Source organism: Molossus molossus, unplaced genomic scaffold (genome assembly GCF_014108415.1).
Source record: "Molossus molossus isolate mMolMol1 unplaced genomic scaffold, mMolMol1.p scaffold_m16_p_12, whole genome shotgun sequence".
NCBI classification, from domain to species: Eukaryota; Metazoa; Chordata; class Mammalia; order Chiroptera; family Molossidae; genus Molossus; species Molossus molossus.
Window position 1 is genome coordinate 81,168,958 of NW_023425347.1, and position 24,496 is coordinate 81,193,453.

General features: G+C 46.4%; 1 protein-coding gene across 1 annotated transcript in view; it reads left to right on the forward strand.

Moving 5' to 3' along the window:
• The window catches only part of CSMD2 (CUB and Sushi multiple domains 2), a 558,434-nt gene extending 546,063 nt beyond the window's left edge, over nt 1–12,371 (forward strand). The window contains exons 65-70 of the mRNA XM_036256013.1: nt 4,895–4,957; nt 6,201–6,362; nt 8,102–8,214; nt 10,030–10,117; nt 11,818–11,956; nt 12,156–12,371. Of these exons, the coding sequence (XP_036111906.1) occupies nt 4,895–4,957; nt 6,201–6,362; nt 8,102–8,214; nt 10,030–10,117; nt 11,818–11,956; nt 12,156–12,315 (725 nt within the window). The 3' untranslated portion in view covers nt 12,316–12,371. The remainder of the gene's footprint in view (nt 1–4,894; nt 4,958–6,200; nt 6,363–8,101; nt 8,215–10,029; nt 10,118–11,817; nt 11,957–12,155) is intronic.
• The last annotated feature ends 12,125 nt before the right edge of the window (nt 12,372–24,496 follow it).

The following is a 24,496-nucleotide window of genomic DNA, read 5'->3' on the forward strand; positions in this document are numbered from 1 at the left end:
ACATTGTGAAAGGATTTCCACCATCAAGTTAACACATCCATCATCTCACATATTTACCTTGGTTTTTGTTTGTTTTTGGTGAGAATGCATAAGTTTGACTCTCAGCAAATTTTAATTATACAGTGCAGTATTATCAACTATCGTTACCATGTTATACATTAAATCCTCACACCTTATTCATCTTATCATTGAAAGTTTGTACCCTTTTACCAACCTCTCCCTATATCACCCTCCTGCCAAGCCCCTGGCAACCACCATTCCACTCTTTGTTTCTATGAGTTTGACATTTTTCTCTTTAGATTCCACATGTAAGTGGTACCATATAAGTATTTGTCTTTCTCTGTCTTACTTCATTTAGCATGATGTCCTCCAGATTCATCCATGCTGTTGCAAATGTCAGGATTTCCTTCTTTTTTGAGGCTGAATAATATTCCATTGTCTATATATACACCACATTTTCTCTATCCATTCATCCATTGGGGGACACTTAGGTTGTTTCCATACGTTGGCAACTGTGAATAATACTGCAAAAAGCATGGAGTACAGCTCTCTCTTCTAGGATTCATTTCCTTCAGATAGAGACACACAGAAGTGGGATTGCTGGATCACAAGTTAGTCCTATTTTCAATTTCTTTAGGAACCTTCATTCTGTTTTCCATAGTGACTATACCAGTTTACATTCCCACCAACAGTGTATAAGGGTCCCCTTTTCTCCACATCCTCACCAGCATTTGTTAGCTCTTATCTTTTTGATAATAGACATCCTAACAAGTGTGAGGTGATATGTCACTATGGTTTTGATATTCATTTCTCTAATAATGAGTGGTGTTGACATCTTTTCATGTACCTGTTAGCCATTAGTGTGTCTTCTGTCTAAAAATGTCTATTCAGCCCTGGCCGGTTTGGCTCAGCGGTTAGAGCATCGGCCTGCGGTCCGGAGAGACCCGGGTTCGGTTCCCGCTAAGGGCACGTATCTCGGTTGCAGTTTGTCCCCGGCCCTGGTTGGTTGTGCGGGTGGCAGCCACTCGATGTGTCCCTTCACATCGATGTTTCTCTCCTTCTCTCTGTTCCTCTCTCTCCCTCCCACTCTACCTGAACAAAAAATGGAAAAATGTCCTCGGGTGAGGATAAAAAAAAAAAAAAAAAAGTCTATTCAGGTCCTTAGTCCATTTTTTAATTGTTTTTTGTTTGTTTGTTTTTCCATTGAGTTGTATGAATTCCTCGTGTAGTTTGGATATTAACCCCTTACTAGATATGTGGTTTGCAAATATTTTCTCCCATTCCATAGGTTGCCTTTTCATTTTGTTGATGGTTTCCTTTACTATGCAGAAGCTTTTTAGCTTTATGTAGTTCCACCTGCGTATTTTGTTTTTGTTACCTTTGCTTTTGGTGTCAAATCCAAAAATATCATTGCCAAGACCAATGTCAAGAAGCTTACCCCCTGTTTTGGTTGCAGGTTTCACCCTCAAGCCTACTACATTTTTATTTGATTTCTGTGTATGGTGCAAGATAGGGTCCAGTTTAGTCTTTGCATGTGTTTCCCAACACCATTTATTAGAGACTATGCTTTCTTCCATTGGATATTCTTGGCCCTTTGGTTGAAAATTGATTGCATGGGTTTATTTCTGGTCTCTGTATTCTGTTCTATCAGTCTGTTTGTCTGGTTTTAATGCCAATGCCATACTGTTTTGATTACTATAGCTTTCTGATATAGTTTGAAACCAGGAAATATGGTTCCTTCAGCTTTGTTTTTTCTCAAGATTGCTTTGACTATTTGGGGGTCTTTTCTGACTCCATTCAAATTTTAGAATTGTTCTATTTCTGTTAAAATCACCATTGGAATTTTTTATGTAGATTGCTTTGGGTAGCAGGTGGCAGCCTCAAAACTCGGGGTGCTAGATGTGTAGTCCAAACCCTTCATTCTTCAGGGAGAAGCTGGGAGTTTCCTCCTGATTATATGGGGCTCTGCCAGGAATTGGGTGTGTGGCAAGAATGTGTCTCAGCCTTTCTGACCCATTTCTATGTGGGTATTTTCTTAGTTATCTGATGTGTAGGAATCACTCAGCTAATCTCTGGGTTTCTCTCAGAGGGAACTTACCCTTGTGTAGCTGTACATTCAATGTAGGAGAACAGCAATATAGGAGACTCCCATATTACCATTTTGGTCTGGAGTTTCTTCAAGGGTTCTTTATGGTATATCTAGAATATAAGACCCTTATTAGAAACATGATTTGCAGATATTTTCTCCATTTTGTGAATTGCCTGCTTGCTCTTTCTTTCTTTCTTTCTTTCTTTCTTTCTTTCTTTCTTTCTTCTTTCTTTTTAATTTATGGTACTTTCTCCTTTATTTCATTCATCACCTAAAATGAAATTAGGCTGTCACCTTTTAAGCTCCAATTTGGCCCTGTGTTAAATTTTTCAGATTTTTCCACAGCCTTATCGAGATATCATAGATATACATAAACTACATGTTTAATGCATACAATTTTGTGAGTTTTGATCTTTTCACTTTCTTGTTGGTGTCCTTTTAAGCATGAAAGTGTTTCATCTTGATGAATTCTAATTTATGTATATTTTTTTGCTTGTTTTTGCTTTCATATCGTATCTAAGAAACCATTGTCTAACCCATAGTCACAAAGATTTATACCTATGTTTTCTTCTAAGAATTTTATAGTTTTAGCTCTTACTTTTAGGTCTTTGATTCATTTTGATTTTGTGTTTTATGGTGTTGGTTTGGGGTCCAAGTTCATGCTTTTGCTTGTAGCTCTCTGGTTGTCCTAGAACCATCTGTTGAAAAGACAGATCTTTTCTTGTTGAATTGTCTGAGCACCCTTGTCAAAGATCATTGGACCATATGTATATAAGCTTATATCTGGATCCCCAGTTCTGTTCCATTAGACTGCCTTTATTCCCCACAGCCCTGATTGCTATAACTTTGTACTAAGTTTTAACATTGGAAAGCATAAGTTTTCCTTTTTGTTCTTTTTCAAGATTGTTTTGGCTATTCGGGGCCCCTTTCATTTTCATATGAATTTTAGAATTAGACTGTCAGTTTCTGCAAAACAAACAGCTGGCACTTTGATAAGGATCGTGTTGACTCCGAAGACCAATTTTGGGATTATTGCTCTCTGAACAGTAAGTCTTTCAGTCCATGAGCATGGGATGTCTTTCCATTTATTTAGAACTTTAATTTATTTCTATGACAGTTTCTAGATTTCAGTGTATGCTACAAGTCTTGAACTTTCTTGTTTACATCTATTTTTAAAAATTTTATTCTTTTTTTGCCCTGGCCGGTTTGGCTCAGCAGTTAGAGCATCGGCCTGCGGTCCCGGGAGACCCGGGTTTGGTTCCCGCTAAGGGCGCGTACCTCGGTTGCAGTTTGTCCCCAGCCCTGGTCGGTTGTGCGGGTGACAGCCACTCGATGTGTCCCTTTCACATCGATGTTTCTCTCTCTCTCTCTGTTCCTCTCTCTCCCTCCCACTCTACCTGAACAAAAAATGGAAAAATGTCCTCGGGTGAGGATTAAAAAAAAAATTATTCTTTTTGATACTATTACAGGTACTTGTATTTTAAATTACAGAATGCATTAGATGCAGTTAAATCTCAATTCAACCCTTTACTGTATGCTCTTGGGCAAGTCCCTTCATCCCTCTGCCTCTTAACAAGTTTTCCTTCTGTAAAATGGAGACAATAATCTCTACCTCATAGTTTCAAGAGGAATAAATGAAACCACATGCATAAAGAGCCTAGAACGGTGCCTGGCACAGAAAATGCTTCCTCCCTCTTTGTTCCCTTCATCTCATATAGCCTAAGACGATGAAAGTATTTTGCTCAGAAGTGTACCTTCACTGAGTCACTGTGGACATTTTCTCTGCAGCTGTCTGCATACCTGAAGAGAAACTGACCCTCAGAAATGGAAAGGGTGTGCCAAAATTGTGTGGCCTTCCACAGGAGACAGTGGGGGGTGTTTGTCCTTACTTGGCGACAAAGCAGATTTTTCTCTTGTTTCTTTGCAAAAGAAGGCAAGACATTACCACTTATTGACCATGACTGTTACGTTCATAGCCTCATGCATCCGGCATAGACTGCGAGGTGTATTTGAGCAGGAGGAGATGACTCTGGGTGGTGAATTGACTAGTCAAGGTTGCACGGTCATTAAGTTGTACTGCTGGGATCTGAACCTCAGCTCTCTAGCTCAGGCCCAGAGCTCATGCCCTTGCCTTTGCTGGCGAGGGCTTCTCATTCTTAATAGCACCACTCCAAGGAGGAAGCCACGCCTCTGAAAGCTCACCAGGGCCCAGGAAACGTACTTTTACTCCTTTGTGCAGTCATCTTGGAGGAGAGCAGGGTCCGGGACAGGGCTTTCCAGCACAGGATCCTCAATTAGGGGCATTCAGGGCACCTGTGTAGTAGGGTGGAACATCAGACATCTTTATATTCCTTTACCTCTTACTGAAGTGTAGCATTTCCTTTCATTTAGAATGTAGACATTGTAGAAACTGCAGATCTTCATATTATATTACAGTTGTTCCTGATATTACAAAATACTGTTGATGTTCCCGACTAGTTCCAGATTATGGTAGTCACTGGACCTGCCGCTAGATCCTGTTATTTAATACAGTAATCAAGAATTATATGTAATTATATCCCGACTCCTTGTTTACTATGACTATCACTGATATAATGGAGTTCCTTTGTAAGTTTATGTTTTATCATTCGGACGGAATCCAGAGCATCACCAGACCATCAAAGCGGCCCATCTCCTGGTCTAAGAGGAGAAGTCCAAAGCAAGATCTCAAAGAAGCCATCGGCCTAATGGCAGAGCGGTGGCCACTATCTTTCCAACAGAATGTGGGCCTGAGGCTGACCGTTTTCCCCATTCTCTCCCCAGCAGAGGTCCGGCCCAGCGGAAGACCCACCAACCCTGCGCGGGAGCCGCCACTCAGCCACGCCTCGGGTAAGGGGCGGACCTGAATTTTGGTTCCAGAAACACTTCGGATCCTTCACCTCGTTTCCGGAAACATGTGCATGAGTCTCTGAGTAGCCAATGGAAGGACACGAACCCGACCTATAGAGCCAAACAGGTTCCCCCCTCCGCCTCTCAACCCCAGGCAGACTTCAGGAGGAAGTGAGCCTGAAGGAAGCAAAGATCGAATCCCGAAGGAGGGTCCAAGGTTTTCCAAACACATGTCCAGGGCTTCGAGCTCTGGAGCCTTCGATTACCAACCCCCGCCCCCAAGCACAGCCACAGCCAGTGTGTGGTCACACAGGCACAGACCCAGGTCCTGCCTCGGGAGCCTCCTGGAAACGGTTACATTTTTCAGACGGGTATTGATTCTTTCAAAGTGTGATGACCAGAACTGGACACAGAACTGCAGGTCTGCCTGGCCAATACTAAAGTATCACGTACTGTCATATCCTGTTTTGAACCCTGCAGCTTTATTAGTATGTGCATTATACAGGACATAAGACTAGATTCAGCGTCATAAACTCAGTCCAAATTCCATTTTGGTCACCAACCAACTGTGTCCTTGGGCAAATGAATGTCACTTCTTGAGCTTCAGTTTACATCTTGGTGAAAAGGGGATTACAGAGAATTATTATAAGGATAGATAACAATGTTAGTAGCTGTCACTCATTAGGTGCTTGTACGTGCCTGACATTGTGTGATGTACAATTTGCAACATTAGATCACTGGACTCCTGCAGTAACTCTGCTGAGGTAGGTGGATGGCCCCCATTTACAGACCTACAGGTGTGGCCTCCAGGTGAGGAAGGTGAGGCTCTTGCACTTGACCAAACAACTGATCAGTTGCAGCCAAGGGGAGAATCCAGATGTGTCTGACTCCATTAGCCCACGTCCCATCTGCCACACGATACTGACATACTGTTCTCTCTCTTCTCTTTTTGCCTTTCTTCATCTTTTCAACCTTCTCCCTCCTCTTTCTCTCTAGGTCCCCCCGTCTCTCTCTTCCTTATTTGTTTTCTCCTTTTTTCTGATCCACCTCCTCTCCCTCTCCCTCCATTCATTCACCCTGAGAGCCGAGAGGATCACAGGAGGGCCAGCGCATCCCGCCGTCCTCGCCCACGGTAGAGGTGGGAACACAACCTCATGACTGAGCTGGGATCAGTCAGCAAGTGGCCTCGATTCTACCAGCGCACATTGAAGTCCCTCTCACGTCTGTTTCTCAATTCCTCTAGTTCCTGGGGATGTTTTTGCCAAGAATTCCCTATGGAAAGGGGCCTATGAGTACCAGGGGAAGAAGCAGCCGGCCATGCTCAGAGTGACTGGCTTCCAGGCTGGCAGCAGCAAGGTCAACGCCACCATGATTGACCACAGCGGCGTGGAGTTGCACTTGGCTGGTGAGGAGCAGGTCACCTCCGTGAAGCGAGGGTTACTAAGGGTGGATGGGCACATGCCCTTCGCAAGGATGAGACTACTGTCATTACATTGTACTGTCATGGGAGGCTGAGACCTGTCTGGTGGGAGGGGGAGGAGGAAGTGTCTATTCATCTTTGTTTACATGATGAAAACACCAGGGACTAAAGGGAAACAGCTAGATGACAAACATAAATAATGAACATAAAGGATGCTGAGAAATAGAGGAAAGAGACATGTATCCTTAAAACTGAACTAGAAATGGGGCTGAGAACCCCAGAAGCCAAAGTACAGGCAGTCAATAAACAAGAGAAAAATATTTTTTATCAGTAATAATAAAAAAAAAAGTAAACACAAAATGTCATTTTTCTAATGTTCCCACTAAGATTTTTTTTTTTTAAGTAATAAATTTTAGTGCTGGTCAAGGTTGCGTGAAGGCACCAATACAGTGCTGGCCAAAGTAGAAAACAGTGCAGTTCTGGAAAACAGGTTGGCAGTTTGTATCCAGATCCTTGAAAATGATTGGACCCATTAATTAAGGATTTTTATCATAAGAAATACTTATGGGTGGAGTCAAACATTACAGGCCTATTTATATTACATAAGTGGAAATATCTAAAAATAAAGGGATATATTAATTATAACATATCTGCTGGATAAAATAGTACATGAATTTTGGAAGAAATATATCCATGATAATGCATTTAAAATGTGACTCCATTCCCGGCTGGTGTGGCTCAGTGGTTGAGCGTCGACCCATGCACCAAAAGGTTGCTAGTTCAATTCCTGGTCAGGGCACATGCCCAGGTTGTGGGCCTGATTCCCACTGGGGGGCATGCAGGAGGCATCCAGTCAATGTTCTCTCATCGATGTTTCTATCTCTCTCTCTGTCTCCCTTTTTCTCTCTCTAAAATCAATAAAGGGGGAAAAATTTTTAGAAAGAAAATTAAAATCAATAAAGAAAAAAAAATTTTTAATAAAATGTGGCTCCAGTTTTTAAAAGAAAAAATATATATATTTATAAGAAAGAAAACTGGAAGTAATTACACCAAATGTTGACAGTGCTTATTTCTTAGTAATGAGATCGAGAGTGATTTTTTTTCCTTCATACATCTCTGCATTTTCCTAAATTTCCCCAATTTTCAATCCTTCTACAATCATAAAAACTAAATATGTAGAAAAAGATGTCTATTGAACAGATGGATGGATAAATGAATGTATGAGTTAAGGAGTACACACATTAATACACAAGCCTACAAGTGCTCACACCCATTCATGCACACACAAACACAGGCGAATGTGCACATTTCCCTCTTTTGCTCTAAGAGAGCCCTAAACACATTCACATACTCTCGGGTACACCAGTCATGCATTCCTGCACGCCCTGAACTGTAAGCACACCCACACATTAACTGGCACATTCACGGATACAAAACTATATTCACTTTATTCTCACACCTGCATGTGTAAACAGGGTCCCAACCACAGGCTAGTAGACCACTGTTTATTAACACGCATGCACATTCTTGCACATATAGCCAGCTAACACAAACTCGCCAGCAGCACCATACTTACCGACTTACAGTTAATTATTCATGGAGTGTTTCAGTCAACATCAACATGTGAAATCCCACTCAGACGCTCATACCTGCATGCCCACAAACTGGGGTTCTGAAGTTTTCCCAGGTGTTTCAAGTGTACCCTCTGAACTTTCTTTTCCCAGGAATTTACAAGAAAGAAGATTTCCATCTCCTACTCCAGGTTTACCAGATTACAGGGCCGGTGGAGATCTTTGTGAATAAGTTCAAAGATGATCACTGGGCTCTAGATGGGCATGTAAGTGGAGCAAATCTCATTCTGTCCTGAACTCCCTGGGCCCCTGGCCCATCTGATTCCCAAATCACTGGCAGGGAAGAGGAGGGGAGGAGCGAGTGGAAATTCTGGGATCCATGTGGAAACTTGGGAAGAGCTTTTCTGTAGGGCCAGCTGGGAGCAAGGGAGTCCTCACCAGTTAGTAAAATAGGCAAAGAAAAGATAAAAAGAGCCAGGAGGCTGAGAGTCCAGAGGGTCAGCACATCTGAGCAAGATGGAGTGTGTTCTGATGTTAGAGCCAAAAGCAAAGAATTGGAGGTCAGCAATATACGAGTGAATTCAGCCAGTTAAAGGTCATGGTGTGGTGGTGGGAGCTGGGAGGCGGTGGTGAATCCCAGATGAGAACCTCTGACATCTGCTCACATTTAAGGATGTGATGGTGGATAATTCCACACAGCCAGGAGACTGGGACACGGGAGGGAACACAGCTTCCTTGCATTCCCTTGTGGGACAGACTTGTTACATTCTAGGGCGTTCTTGAGACGGAAGCCAGGTCCCCAGTGATGCTCCTCTGCCCATACCTTCCCGCTTTACTGGCAGCGGAGTTGAGCATAGTGTCGCCTCGCATCCTCGGCTTCCCCGTTCCAGATTGTTGAAGCTAGAAGAAGAGTGGGAAGGAGGGAGAGGGATGGTGGTCAGGGTAGCAGAGAGAGGAGGAGTCAGGGTACATCCTCCTGGACAAGACGAGCTGGTGGAGGACTGTACCTTTAGTGACCTTACTTTATAAACACATGAGGAGACGCAAGTGGCTTCTCCAGGGGCTGGCACAGAAAGCTAGTTCCTCGCTATTCTTGAGAGTGTCCCTTGGGTATCCAAGTCCTGACTGGCTTCATTCAGTAGTAGTCGTCCAGAAGCTGGCCAGGACAACAGACTGCACCAGGCTGGGAGGAGTGCGGGACGTGAGAGGACAAGGTCAGAGCTGGGAGATGGAGCCAGGAGGGCAGGTCGGGCTAGACAGGAATGGAGCTCTGGAGGGCCAGGAGCAGCTGGAGCAACTGCCTAGGATGACAGCCAGCCATCGGTCCACTTCTGTGTCACCCAGCGTGTTCGAGGGGACAGGCGAGGGGGTCAGCCTAGAGCATCCGAGACAGAGGGCTCCACCCTGGGGAAGGAGCATGAGCTGGGAGATACACCAGCCGAACCAGCACCCTCAGAGCACGCCCTCTGCCGAGCAGTCCACAGCCAGCCTGTTGGAGTGTCTGTGCCTGTTGCACAAGCATCGTGGAGGCAAGTGGCAGAGGGAGCAAGGAGTTATGTCCCCCATTACGACCCCAAAAATTATAGCTAATGGAACTGTGCTGAGCTCTCCAAAGTATGTAAAATCCACTAGGTACATTTTAATCATGGTTCGGTTTGTTCCAGGGTGCTCTAAAAGTCTGTTTTTCATCATAGTAATAACAGCTAACACTTATCTAGGGCCTGTTAAGTGGTGTAAGTGCTTCATCTATATTCACTCATTTAATCTTCACAACCACCCTAAGACATAGGGACTGCTATTATTCCTGTTTTACAAATGAGAAACTGAAGCGAAGACAGACTAAACGATTTGATCAGTGGGAGATAAAGACGTCTCCCTGCCTCTCAGGAGCAGCTGGCGCCCTGCCCCGCCCCCGCACCTCGGCCAAGCTCCGCCCTCCCTGCGTGTGGGCGGAGTCGCCATCCCCGTCCCGCAAAGGCGGGAGGGTGAAACCAGCAGGTCTGGCAACGTGCACCTCTGGCCTGGCCTCCATCTCTCTCTAGAATGCCTGCAGCTTACTCTCTCTGCTCCCACCATCGCAGGTCTCCTCGGAGTTTTCTGGAGGCACCTTCATCTACCAAGGTTCCGTCAAGGGCCACGGCTTTGGGCAGTTTGGCTTTCAAAGACTTGGTAACTAGCATTTGTCCCCTGGGAGCAGGAGCTCGTGGGTGTGGAGGACAGGGGATTGGTGACAACCCGTCTTAACCTCTTTGGGATCAGAGATGCCTTTGAAATTCTGAGAAAAGTGGTGGAATACCTCTCCAGAAATAAGCACAACGTGTAATACACTCCATCTTTGCCAGCTTCGTGTTCAGCTTTTGAGCTGAGAGCCAACAGCTTAAGGGGCATTGGTTCTCAGGGACAGCCCCCTGCAGGGCTGTCAGCCCTCAAGCATCACCTAGACATCCCTAAGCATTAAGACATTGGGTCCTCTGGGGTGCCTTTGTCCCTGTAGTCCTTTCCTCCCCATGTGTCCCAGACATTGGTATTGCAGTCCTCCTACAGATGAGAAGACTGAGTGTCAGCAGGACTTCCCTCCCTTGTGCCCCCTGTCGTCTTTACCCAGCATGCTCCACATCAGTGCCCAGTATGCTCACTCCAGAGACTGGCCTTGACCCAGAGCCTCTGGGCACCAAGCATCCGGCTCTGATGGGAGAAGGGGCCCTGGTTTCTTGGGACTCATGCAGGGCGAGACAGGAGGCAGTCACAGTGCATCTCCAGAGTTCCCTGCCTGCCAAGGTAGCCCTTGTTCTCACAGCTCTGACCTTCAGGAAGCTTCTCCTTGTCTTAAGTGGAAATTGGCTTCCCTGTGATGCCCGCTCCACCCTGCTCCTCCCCAAGAGTCGTTCTTAGCTCTGACCTTGTGAGCCACACCTAGTAAGACCCCTCTCTCTTCAAGTACCTGACCCCTCAGCCTAAAACACTGGAGAGACCTCAGGAAACCCAAGGTCCTATTCTGGCTTCACCGCTGACTCCCTGTCCCCTGAGAAGGACGCACCCCTCTCGGAGTCTCAGCCCCCTCAGTTAGGTGGGGAATATCACAGGGGCAATGGTGTCCCACTGTGTTCTTCTGAACCCCCCAATCTCGTGGGGAGAGGGGCAGCCAAAAGAGAAGAGACCCTCCAGAGGCGGAAACCTCAGTGCGCCCTCTCCTACTTCCACCAGAGCAGGTCCACATGCACCCGCTTCATATTGTGGCTTCCTTGTAAGGTTCCACGTGATAAAAAGCTTCTATGGCCCAAAGAAGTTTAGGACCTTCTAAAGGGAAGCACTGTTTTAAGATTTTATTCTGCAATATAGTTTCAGGTTCTCCCGCACATTGGTTTCTCCAGGACTGAACGCTGCCCCTGCACACAGTCTGGTGCCCGAGGGCCCCTTCTCCCTGGGAAGGTCTGGCTGTGTGTGGAAGGCAGGCTGGCCCTGGGAAGGTCTGGCTGTGTGTGGAAGGCAGGCTGGCCCTGGGAAGGTCTGGCGGTGTGTGGAAGGCAGGCTGGCCCTGGGAAGGTCTGGCTGTGTGTGGAAGGCAGACTGGCCCTGGGAAGGTCTGGCTGTGTGTGGAAGGCAGGCTGGCCCTGGGAAGGTCTGGGTGTGTGTGGAAGGCAGGCTGGCCCTGGGAAAGTCTGGCTGTGTGTGGAAGGCAGGCTGGCCCTGGGAAGGTCTGGCTGTGTGTGGAAGGCAGGCTGGTGGGCTCTGAGCACCTGGGCCTCTCCCTGCTGAGCCGGGGCAGGTACCATCCCAAGCCTCAGCCGCACTTCCCAACAGTGACCGCTAGGGGCCGCACGCTCAGACTGTGTCTCCGTGACCTGAGGTTTTTGCTTTGGGACTTGCAGACCTCAGGCTACTGGAATCAGACCCCGAGTCCATCGGCCGCCACTTTGCTTCCAACAGCAGCTCGGTGGCAGCCGCAATCCTGGTGCCTTTCATCGCCCTCATCATTGCAGGCTTTGTGCTCTATCTCTACAAACACAGGTACGGGGAAGAAGCGAGGCATGGGGGCGGGAGGGTGCCAAGACCCGGCCCAGCCTGCCCGCAGCCTCCCTGGCTCAGGACAGCTGTGATCTTCTGAAACCTCCCTCCGCTGCCCGCCGCCTCCCTCTCCCTCTGTCCCACTTCAGACCCTTAGTCCGCCCTCTTTCTGTGTCTTGGTCATTCCCGCTCTTATTCCCAGGAGAAGACCCAAAGTTCCGTTCAATGGCTATGCTGGCCACGAGAACACAAATGTTCGGGCCACATTCGAGAACCCAATGTACGACCGCAACATCCAGCCCACCGACATCATGGCCACCGAGGCGGAGTTCACAGTCAGCACGGTGTGTACGGCGGTATAGCCGCCAGGCCTGGCTGCCGCCACCGCCGCCACCGAGAGCCCCGCCCCCAGCAGCCGGTGAGAGGGTGTGGGCGGGACCTGTGGGCGGGACCTGGGCACCACCCTCTAACACCTGTCCTAGAGAAATACCTAACCAAGGAGAAGTATTCCAGCAGGATGCCTACCGTGCCAGAGTCCTTTCATCTCTAAGCTCCATCCTGACGTTTTCCCACTCAGAACTCTATTTATGTATCTTTGCTTTCCATTTGTAAATCTGTGATGACATAAATTGGGTCTTACAGGTGATCAGTAATGACTCCGAACTTTGAGGGGCAGAATTATTGAACAGTATAGGAAAGAAACAAGAATGTCCCATGACCTGCACACACCCCACCTTCCTTCCACATCTGGGGTTCGATGGGTTTCAGGTGCCTGTGGGCCATCTGGGTGACCTGGGGGTTGGTGGTGTCCAGGCTAGGAGGCCCCCAGGACTGCGGCTCATGAGTGTCCCGGCCTAGGAACATTTGGCCGCCCACACTGGGCCAGCCCAGCACTGGAACAGAGAAGATGCTGCTTGGCTCAGGGACTGGGGACATAAAAACCACCTTGAACAGACACACATACAATGAATGGTGAGGTCATAAATTCAGATGATGTCTAACAAGAACAGCTGAAATTACAATAACAACCCCACAACACAGGGAAGTCATTGAGGCCTGTGGGGTCAGTGAGTAGCAAGGGGGCAGGGCTGTGTCATGGCCTTCATGGACCCCTTCCTCTGTTTACAAGTACACAGACGAAAAAGGATACTTTATAATTCTTAGAAAGATTAGTATAATCTAAGCAGGATTCATCATTACCTCTTTATTATTATTATTATTATATTCATTTTTCCTTATGATTTTGAAAGAAGCGAAAATTGAAATGTTTCCCTGGTCCCGAAAAGCACAGTGGCCCCTAACCCTGGGTCTCCCAGGCCTTGGATACAGCCCTGCCAGGGAAAAAGACAACATCTGGAAAAATATGTGTTCTGCTGTGGGGAGGAGGGACCCCTACATCCCACCCTCAATTTAAGAAGATTAAAATTCAAAAATAAGGATCAAGGATCAAGATAACTAATTTCCTTTCATTCTTTCCCCTTTATTCTTTCTTTGCTTTGCTCTTTATTTTTGCTCCCCTCCCCTCCCCAACCACTGCCTCTCTTGTCTGACAAACCCTGGTTGATCTGTTTGTTCCCAGTTCTCCGGGGGACAGGAAGTAGCTCCCCTGAGCACAGTGCCCAGTGCCCATCTTCGTCTGTCCCTCTGCCCGTGTCTGCTACTGCTGGGACTTGGGCCCGTGCCCTGCCGCGCCCTGCACCCGCCGCCCTGGAGAGGACTCCCACGGGCCTGACGTGGGCAGTAGAGGAACAGGGGCTGAGACAGAGGAAGGAGCCAGTGGATTTCCAGTAGCAGAGCAGCCTGTGGATGTGCGCGTGTGTGTACAGGCCTGAGCACGCGTGTGCACACGCACACACATGCACCTCCTTCATTTGAGTCTATGGAAGATACCACAGAACCTTAGAAAAGAGAAATGGGTGTGAATGATGTCCTATGCCCTGCTCCCCACAAACAAAGAGAAGAGGTGAAGAGGAGGGGTCACCGACAACGTTAAAACCAACACGCGCCACCCCGTTTGTCAGGACCCAGTGAATATATCATCCGGATGCATCTGCGGTGGTCTGTACGCAGAGACCAGCCATCTGCAAATGACCGGTCCCAGCTGCAGAATGACAGCACGGATTACCCCAAGGACAGAAAAACATCTTAAGAAATAGTTTGGAAATCAGTTTATTTTTGCAGCATAATTTTCTTGCATTCTAAACCCAGTTAATTAAAAAGTTATTCCGGGTTCCAGGCAGTGTTGGAAAGAAGGGCAAGGAATCTGGGCATGCGCCCAAGGTCAAGTCCAGCTGTCAGTTGACAAAGAAGAGAAACAAGTCTGTGACCCAGATGGGTGCCAAGTCTGCAGGCATCAGGGAGGTGCTGGAAGGGACGAGAGCAAGCCTACCCCAGTGGCCAGAAAATAACAGCTACAGTGTAATGATCTCTGTGCCTGACACCAGGTATTCCATTTCTAGACCTACAACAACCCAAAACATAAGAATTAGAGAAGCCCAGAAAGGTGAAGAGATGTAAGCCCCAGGAAAGCATGGAGTCGGCATGCGCACCCAGATGGCTCTAACTCCAAAGTCCACCACACCGGCTGCCGGAAACCCAGGTCTAGGTGGAGCGCCAGACAGGTGCAGTAGGTGACTGTCTACAGCAGAACTGTGGCCAGGGCTGCTGGGCCACGCAGGGGAACCGTGTGTCCTCTCTGGGTTCTGTTCTCTCCACCTGGGCAGCATCAGGACGAGGACCCGGTCCCTGCCTCCTGGAGCTGGTGCTGGCCCCTTGGCTCCCAGCAGCCCCTTGCCAAGGCTGACGATGGACTTGGGCGCTCCTAAAGCAGAAGAACGGAGTGGATGAGGCCCATTCTCTCCTGCTCCTTGCATGTGCGTTTTATTTATTTCGAGTTTCATTGTACGTGGGTCATTAATGAGTTCTGTATAAGTATTGCTGGGAATCTAACGAGTTTAGGAATCAAACTGTGACATTAAGAGCCACTTTCTCTGTCCTTGGGGAGGTCCCCATGGGCTTAAGCACGTGCACATGTGTGACATGCTGGCCTCAGATGTCCGCTCCACACTTTGAAGTGATAAATAGAAACGCGTGAGAGTGGAGTAACTGGGACACCTGGTTCTTAAGCAAATTCTGGGTCAAAACAGTGAAAAGATCTGACTAACGTGAAGGTTGGCTAAAGTGAGAAGTGAATTTCCAGCAGATGCAGCTGGGACTGGCAGTGGCAGGAAGGAGCCCAGTGCTGCCCACACCCGCCCTGGCCACAGCATCCTTCGGCCTGGTGGGAGAGGACCAGTCCACAGACACGCTCGCAGGCTCATCTCTCTCGCCCTAGAAACAAATGCAGGAAGCTGTTAGGCTGCTCCCTCCCCCGTTCTTATCCTTTCAGACCAGCCGGTGGATTCCTCCAGCCCTGCCTCTGCCCCCTCCCCTGTCCCCTTGTGAAGTCCCAGGAGATGCCAGGCACCCAGCACCCTGCCGTGCATTGCCCTTCCCACTTCTGGCATTTTCTCTCCGCCTCCAGAGGCTGGGAAGGGACCAGGGCAGACCACACCCTTCACCCACCATTCACACCCATCACCATCCTATGAGGGGAAAAAAAAAAAAAAGTAAAACAAAAACAAACAAAAAAATCTTTTGTACAGAGATATATTTTTATTATACAAAGTTTGTACAGTACCAAAAAAGAAAGGAAAAAAGGTGTACATTTTTTTTCATTATTGTAGGTAAACAGTAGTGGAAGCCTTTTTTGTAAATGTAATAAAATGTATAAATATGGTTTTCAGAAAACATCAAGTGCTGTAAATATGTAATCTACACACCTCCTTGGCTTGTCTGCAGTATATACATTTAATTTATCTGTCTCTGTATATGAGGCTTCCCCCTGGGTCCTGCATTATGGTACTTTCCTGAATTTGAAAGCAATTTTAAATTTTTTGAATTCAAATAAAATATAAATTTTTGCATTTGTTTTCTTACATGATTATGTCTTTTTTTATGGCTAGAGACAAGTGTGTGTTGGGGAAGGGAAGGAAAGACATATTTGGGGCTGAAAGGCAACTGTGGAAATCTCTTTCTTAAACTGCTCGTGTTGCCTCTGGGATGTGTTGGGAACTCCTGGCAAAAACGATAGTGGGTGCACCACACACAAAAATTAACTCAAGATGGATCAAGTACCTAAACATAAGACCTAAAATTATAAAATTCTTACAAGAAAACATCAGGGGGGAGCTTCATGACATTAGATTTCTCTTCACCAAAAGTACAAGCAAGAAAAGAAAAAGCGGATAAATTGGACGCTGTTAAAGTTTAAAACTTCTCTACATCAAAGACACGACCAACAGAGTGAAAGGCCACCTGAGGAGTGGGGGGAAGTATTGCAATTATATCTGATAAGGGATTAATATCAGGGATCTATACGAACTTCTAGAACTTAACAGAAAAACAACCCTATTAAAAAGTAGGCAAAGGACTTGAACAGACATTTCTTCAAAGAAAATATACAAATGGCCAATAGGCACATGAAAAGATGCTCAACATCACTAATAATTAGGGAAATGCAAGTCAAAACCACAGTGAGACAACACCTGACACCAGTTAGAATCTTTACTATCAAAAAGAAAAAGTGTTAGGATGTAGGAATGTAAAATGGTATGGCCACTGTGGAACACAGTGTGAAGGGTCCTCAAAATTTAAAAATTAAATATATATATTCATATATATATATATGAATGATCCAACAGTTCCTCTTAGTATATATCCAAAAGAATTAAAAGCAGAATCACAAAGATATTTGTCCACCTATGTTTAGCCACATTATGCTCAATAGTGAGAGGTGGAATCAACCCAAATGTCAGTTGACAGATGGATAAACAACATTTGGTATATACATAAACGGAGTATTATGCAGCCTTAAAAAGGAAGAAAATTCCCACACAAACTGCACCATGGGTGAACTTGAAGAACATTAAGTAAAATATGCCACTCGCAACAAGACAAACACTGTATGACTCCACCTACATGAGGTATGTAGTGTAGTCAAACTCATAGGAACAAAAAGTAGAACAGTAAAATGACAGATCTAAAAACAAATACAGCCATTATATCATTTAATGTAATTAGGTTTAATTCACCTGTTAAAGAAAAAGATTTTCAGATGAAGTCACAAAGTTAAACTCAATTCAGTGCTATAACAAGAGGTATTCCTAAAACACAGTGATTCAAAACAGCTAAAAACAAGGGAACAAGCATCTCTTCTGCATGGTTCCAAACATGCCCCCGTTCTGGACAACTGGACCATGAGCAGGGGAGGGGAGGAGAGGGAGAAGCTCTCATCCCCACACTCTGGGGCCACATGTGAGCGTGCTGGGCTCCTACAGCCAAGCAGACAGACAGTACCAGATGGATGTCTTGCAGCTAACGTAAAGAAACTTAGTAGCTTCAGTTGTTCATGTTAGTTGTCCAAGAGGAAGAATCATCACCAACAGAGGAATGTGCAAAGGAACAGGTACATGCAAACAAGGAACCAGGGATCACCATCTTGGTATCAGACAAGTCCAAATTCAGGCCCAAAGCCGTTGAATGAGACAAAGAAGGACACTCGATAAACTGTAGCAGTTATTACCTATTCACCAGACAAGAAGCATCCACTTTCACAAAGCAGGAACTGGGAGATGCAAAGAGAAATAAAAACACCAATGATAGGAGCTTGAACTCACCACCCTCCGCCCACGAGAGGGCACAGGAACAGAAAAAATGAAGGTTGTAGAAGACATGAGCAAAATGCTCATTAAGAAGTTTTTATGGCCCTGGCCGGTTTGGCTCAGCGGTTAGAGCGTTGGCCTGTGGTCTGGAGAGACCCGGGTTCAGTTCCCACTAAGGGCACGTACCTCGGTTGCAGTTTGTCCCCGGCCCTGGTTGGGTCGTGTGGGTGGCAGCCACTCGACGTGTCCCTTTCAAGTCGATGTTTCTCTCTCTCTCTCTCCTTCTCTCTCTCCCTCCCACTCTATCTGAACAAAAAATGGAAAAATGTCCTCGGGGGAGGATAAAAAAAAAAAAGAAGTTTTTATGAATATGCATCAAACTCTGCAACCCAATATTAGAGAATGTGCTTCCTTTTGGAGCAGACGACACATTCATGCAAATGTGTAAAAAAGTTAAGTAAAACCCTCATATGTAAAGAACTCTTAAAAACAGAAAGAAAAAAAAGCTAAAAGCACCATAAGCAAATAGTCCAAAACTATGAAAAGAAACATGTACCAAGATTCTTAACTGTAAGAAGAGGTGCTCATTTCCACTCCTCGGAGGTACCACTTCTTACCCCTCAGCTCAGCAAACATTCGGAAGCTAGACAGCACGCTGTTGACGGGGGGCGGGGGGGGGAGGGGGGAGGAAGCAGCACTGGTCCAACTCCTGTGGAGGAGGACTTGACAATATATAACAAAACTTCACAAGTATTTACCTTTTGACCCAGTAATCCTACTTGCAGGGATTTTTCTGAAAATATACCTTCTCAAATATAAAATAACGTATGCACTGGGTTACTCACACAGCATTGTTTGTAAAAATAAGAGACTAGAAACCATCTCGGTGTCTGGCAATAGAAGACTATAAACCAGGGTACATGCAACAGTTCTACAGTGTGCAAAACCGGTGAGGCGACTCCCTAGAGCTAGTATGGAAGGGTTTTCAACAGAAAATATATGGGAAAGACTAAGTGCAGAAGAGTGCATGTTCCGGGACTCTGTGTAATAAAGAAAAGGACTACGTTTACACATTCAAAGCAAAATAAAATAAATACACCTTCTTATGAAGTTGAAATAATCACGAGAGGAATGATTTTCAAAATACAGTAATTTAACTGTATCACTCTAGCAGGATACAACTAAAGACCAAAAAAAAAAATCTGCAAAAACTAAATGTTTTCAGAAATCACATTGATGGTGATAGTATTAGTATTTTATTTTGATACTGTTTTGTGTATTTTGAGAAAAAGCATATGAATAATTTTGTTAGTGTCATAGGGAACCAGAATTTTCCTCAGGGAAGAAAGGAGTCATGTGTTAGATGAAATTAAGTAAAACCGTTTAGTCCTGAATTTGAATTGGAAATATCACTATAATCTCATGATGTATTTTATAAAATACATGTACATGTGTATGTATGTTCATATATATGTATGTATGTACATAGGTATAGACAGGGTGGGGCAAAAGTAGGTTTACAGCTGTGAGTACGTAAAACACAGTTTATCCTTGTATTATTATTTATTAATTATTACATTATTTTCCATACGAACAACTGTAACCCTTCTTTTGTCCAACCCTGTATGGATACCCTAGGTCCCTCTACTGAAAAGGCCTAGAGGTGATGAGCAATTCAGTTTGTACTGAGCATGCTTAATGCTCAGATTGTAGTTTCTAAATATTATGTTTTCAATAGTAGGAACCAGGGCTCTTTGGAGAAACAGCTGATTCCAGGCCTGGGGGCAGGAAAATTATAAAATGAACCTGGAAAATCTCGTCATTGCAGAAAACACGAAAGCTACTCAAGACTACTCTTGCCCTGTCAAGGGAAGACAAGAGCCAACTTCAAAAGGCTCCCAATGGACAAATGGGTCCCAATGGGACAATTTGAGCATCATCAGTAATAAAAACAACAATAGTAATAATATCAATAAAGGCAATGGAAGGAAACATTGTAAATATGTTTGATTCATGAGAACATACAACATTTTTTTTTAGTACGTGCCCCTAGCGGAAACCGAACCCAGGACTCTCTGGTCTGTAGGCTGACGCTCCAACCACTGAGCCAAACCGGCCAGGGCACATTTTTTAAAAACTCATTGGTCACCTATGAAAACTACTAAGGAACCAGCTCATTGTTTTGATAACCAAGAAATATAAGGGGAATAAAACAATCATTTATCTCGCTTTTCTTGTATGCAATGTACTTCAGAGTAATCAAATAGTTAAGGAGGGGGTGTTTCTCTTTATACAAGTATCCTAGCTAGTAAATGAATAATAACAGAATTCAAGTATCAGCATCTGAAACTACTGTGGAGGGTCACCTGTGCAGGGGCTGATCCCACCAAGCAGAACTTACTTCAACAGTGGGCTCTGGTGCCCACTGAGTCCGCCCCTTGGATGAGTCCCTTGTGGAGGTGGTCTGGTGGTGCTTTGATGTGACCTGAAACTGTCCACCAGAGGCTCTGGCTCTGGGGCCTCCCGGGTGGGGCAGGTCAAGGTCAGCCACCACCTGTGCCCTGCATGGACCCACCCAGCAGGAGCTACAAAGTGATCTGCAGATGGCTGCTACTTGGGCTGGTCTTGGGGGTGCCCAGAAGAGGCCAACCTACAAACCAGCTGCCACCAGTGCCATGCCTGGGGCCGCTTAGCAAGAGGTACAAGGCACGCCTAGGCCAGATTCTGCTTGTTTGAGAGATTTTAGTAGAGTTCAAACCATGAGCCAAGACAGGCCATTTGTATGGAAAATCCACCGGAAAGTGCTTGGGCGGGCCCACAGTTGGGTGGGGTGGGATTTCAAGGACTCTCGGGGCGGGGCTAACAGTGTGAGCCAGGCTGATGGAGGCTCAAAGATGGCGCTCACCTGCAGGCTCGGTGGGGGAAAGGCTCAGAAAAGGACCAATGGCCTCTGCCAGCACTTCTGTCTCCGAGGAAGCTGCCCCTCCAGCTCTCACCCTGACAACAGACAATTCAGTTTTCCCTCGAATGTTTCTGGTTTCTTCCAAGCTGCTGCCCCAGTGCTGGAGCTCAGAGCCAGCAAGTCTGGGTAAGTCTGTGTGGGTCCTTTAAGAGGAGCTGCCTGGGACTCTAGAAGCCTCAGCCTCCAGCTACAATCCCTGCTGGTTTTCACAGCCAGAAGTTATGGGGATTTCTCTTCCTGGCACTGGAATCCCAGGCTGGGGGGCCTGGTGTGGGGCTGGGACCCCTCAATCCTCAGGGGGGCACCTCTGCATTGAAGATATCCCTCCTGATTTTTAATCACCACACATAGGTGTGGGACCTGCCCCTTCTGTATCTCCATCCCTCTAACCATCTCAGTGTGGCTTCTTCTGTAAATCCTTAGTGATAGTCTTCCATTCAGCTCAATTTCAGGTGGTTCTGAATAATGGTTGTTCTGTACTTTAGTTGTAATTTTGATTCATGTATCGCATTTACCTACACCACCATCTTGACCAGAAGTTAATGTGCAACTTTTGGAACTTGGGTTGAAGAGGGTCAAGAGTGGAAGTAGGAATACTAGTTAGGATTAGGAGGTAGCTGCTAACTAGTCAACCAGGTGGGGGTGATGCTAGCCTGGTTGAAGACAGTAGCAATGGAAATTGATCAAAATGGGTGGATTCAAGATATCTTTTGTAGATTTATTTCACATGCCTTGGTGGTTGGACATCAAGGCAAAGGAGAGAAAAGATTTGAGGTGACTCTAAATGCCTAGGCAACTAGATGGATGATGATACTCTTGCCCAGGATGAAGAAGAAAGGAATGGAGGACTGGGGAGCCAACTCGGGGGGGAAATCAACATGGACCTGCTGAGTCCCAGAGAAGCTGCTGAGCACTTAGTTATGCAAATCTGGAACTCAGAAGAGATCAGTGTCTGGATTAGTTGAATTGAAAATATGAAAGGTGTGGTTGTGTGTGTGTGTGGGGGGGGAGCGCTTCTAGGACAAATGTGGCTGAGACGGAATGGCATGGGCACCCATGAGGTCAAAGACTGTATGGCCCTCTTGTAGATGGCTGAGTCACCCACGGTGTTAACAAGAATTGGGGTGCAAAAGAAGAGACCAGCCAGGGCAGGAAGTCTTCAGTGAATGCAAGAGCATGTTCAAGAGGTGGGGGCTCACACACACAGGGAGAGGTGATACAGGTAAGTGGGATTAGCGTCAAAGGAGCTAGCTTTCAAATGACCTAATGGGTAAGAGTGCAGGCCCTAGAGCCAATTCCCAGAGTTGGAGTCTGTCCTTTGTCACATAACTGGCCATGTGACCCAAGACAAGTTATCAACTGTGGCCCCCAAACGAGATGATCACAACAGGATCTCCTGGAGCTGTGGTGAGGCTGAAACAGCGGCATGTGTAGTTAACAGAGTGCCCGGTCTTCGGGTACTTAGTAAATGTGAGCCTTTACAGCTACTAGCTCTCAGCTATTGGTCACATGAATAAGGAAGGAAAAGGAGTGATGATGTGGAAGCAGCAGAGTGAGTGGGGAGCCCTGCTTTCCCACCGAGAGGACTGCGCCATGAGCCAGCGAGCAGCCTCTGGCAGAGAGGGCCTGGACACGGGGTCCTTCCAGCAAGGGCAGGCTTCAGAAATCTTGGTTATTATGGAGTCTGAGCAGAGAATGGAACAGGGAAAGAATATAGAATATTGACCCAGGCAGCCCAGACCTCCATTTCTAACTTGGAACCATGAAAAAGCTGCCTCGCGTTTCCCTGCTCCCCTCCCCTCCACATGCTCGTTCCTGCTGTCCCTGGTTCAGTTCTGCCTGCCCTCCGCCACCCCACGCACTGGCCACCAGGGCAGCTGACCCCTATTTCTAGCTCTACCCTTCCTATCTCCCAATCTTGGTTGCCTCCTCCACTGCCTGTTCTTTGCTCCTTCTCTTCCCTTTTGTCTCTCTGCCCTTTCATTCACCCACCATCCTGTCTGAACTGCCCTTTCTCTCTTAATCCTTCCTTCGCCCTGACCTGGCTCCTTCCTCAGGCTTCTCTAGCCCTGTAACTATCAGGTCTAACACCTTCTCTTCAGACCTCAACTCCAAGGATACCCAGAGCTAATCTGGTGATTCCCACTAACTACCTGGGGCCTAGGTGCTCCTGCCAGATTCCTGGTCCAGCCCAGATCTCTGGCAGCATGAGCGGGTCCCAGTGGCTTATTGACATGGGGGCCAACAGATGGCCAGCCCCAGGCCACAAGGCACACCCCCAGGTAGGGTTTTTCTCCTGCTAATACATTCTCAGTTGTACTGGTCTCAGCCAGCTGCCTGGCTATCTGGACTATTCCTGCCTGGGCTGGTTGCTCATCCTCAACATTTGAGATGATCATTTGTAAGTGACCTCTGGGCCCTGCTGTACCTGTGAGCAAACCTTGGCTAGTAGAGAGTATGACGAGCTGTCGTCTATGGCCTGTTCTGTCTTCCAGGAAGGCAGGCCCTGTGGATCTGGTCACCATTGAAGCAATTGCTACATACAAGTTACATGAAAACATGTAAACAGAGTCCCACAGCTCCTCCTTCAGGGAGACCATGACTCATTTCCTCCCAGATGTCATCTTTGTCCCAAGATGTGCAGAACATTGGTGCACTCTAACCACTACTACAGTAGTACAACCTACACCTGGGATTCTGGTTGCTATAGAAATTTTACAGTGGATCTGATCAAAATTATGTCCAACTCTGATCTATCTATCTCCCAATTCACAATCAGAATTCAAGGGTAACAGTCTAAGAGGCAAAAAGTTACCTATACCCCATTCAACAAGGATATAGAGTCAAAGTTTATTAGAAAACTTCAACTTTGAGCTACAAAGTCTTCTGGGTGTTACCTAAAGGGAATGGGTGGAGGAAGAAAGGGAGAGAGTCCCCATAAAGGACCCCACCTCTCCCCACTTTCTCAAGTACAAAGTGTATCAGCTCTGTTCCCGAACTGCGAGGCACATGAGAAGAGCCCAGAAAAATCCGGCCTTCTGGGAACACCTTCCTTTCCTTTTATCCATAATCCTCCTGATGGTATTTAGGTCCCAGATATCTCAGAGTTCCTAGTACAAAGACTCTGGGGGACATATCAAAGTAGATGTGCAGAGAAGGCCAGCAGACAAGCCAACTGTTACAGGCACAGAGCAGTGACTCATGGGTCATGCACATCCAGCCACGTCTGAAGAACCAGAGAACAGGGAAAGGCAGACGGCAGTTCAACACGAGGGGCGTTGAGATCCAGGGCTCCGTCCTCCCTGACAGCCTCACTGTGTCTCACTAATTTGTCCTCCTCTTCTCCATGCTTTTGGTGTAACCAGGAAGATGCCAGAGAATCCAAAACACGGTTTTGTGTGTGTTTTTTTGCATTTTAATTGGTATAATTTAATTACCAGGTATCATCCCAAGATAGGCTTTGACGAGCTTTAAGAGATGTACATAATGCCATAGGAAATAAGGGAAAGGAAGTGAAAACAAAGCCAAATAAACCGAGGCCAGGGACTGACGCACAAATTGCAGACCAAGAGAGCTGATCTGTTTTTAGAACTGGACCTTAAATTTCTGAGCCCTCATAGTCGAAATTTAACCCATTTTAATTCCATGGTCAGAAGCCTAAATCTAGCTTCCCTGACTTGTTTCTTTCCCCCAGGACACGCCAGAAGACTCAGGACTATACTGAGAATTAGGGCGTTAGCAGCAACAGAGGCAGCAGCCAAAAGATGACAGGAGTGGGCAGAAGGCAGGAGGGAAGAGTGGTCTACGGGGCATCTTCCTCTCCATTTGGTGCTTCTCAACTTCTGTCCTAGCCCCTAAATCTGATTGAACACATTCCCT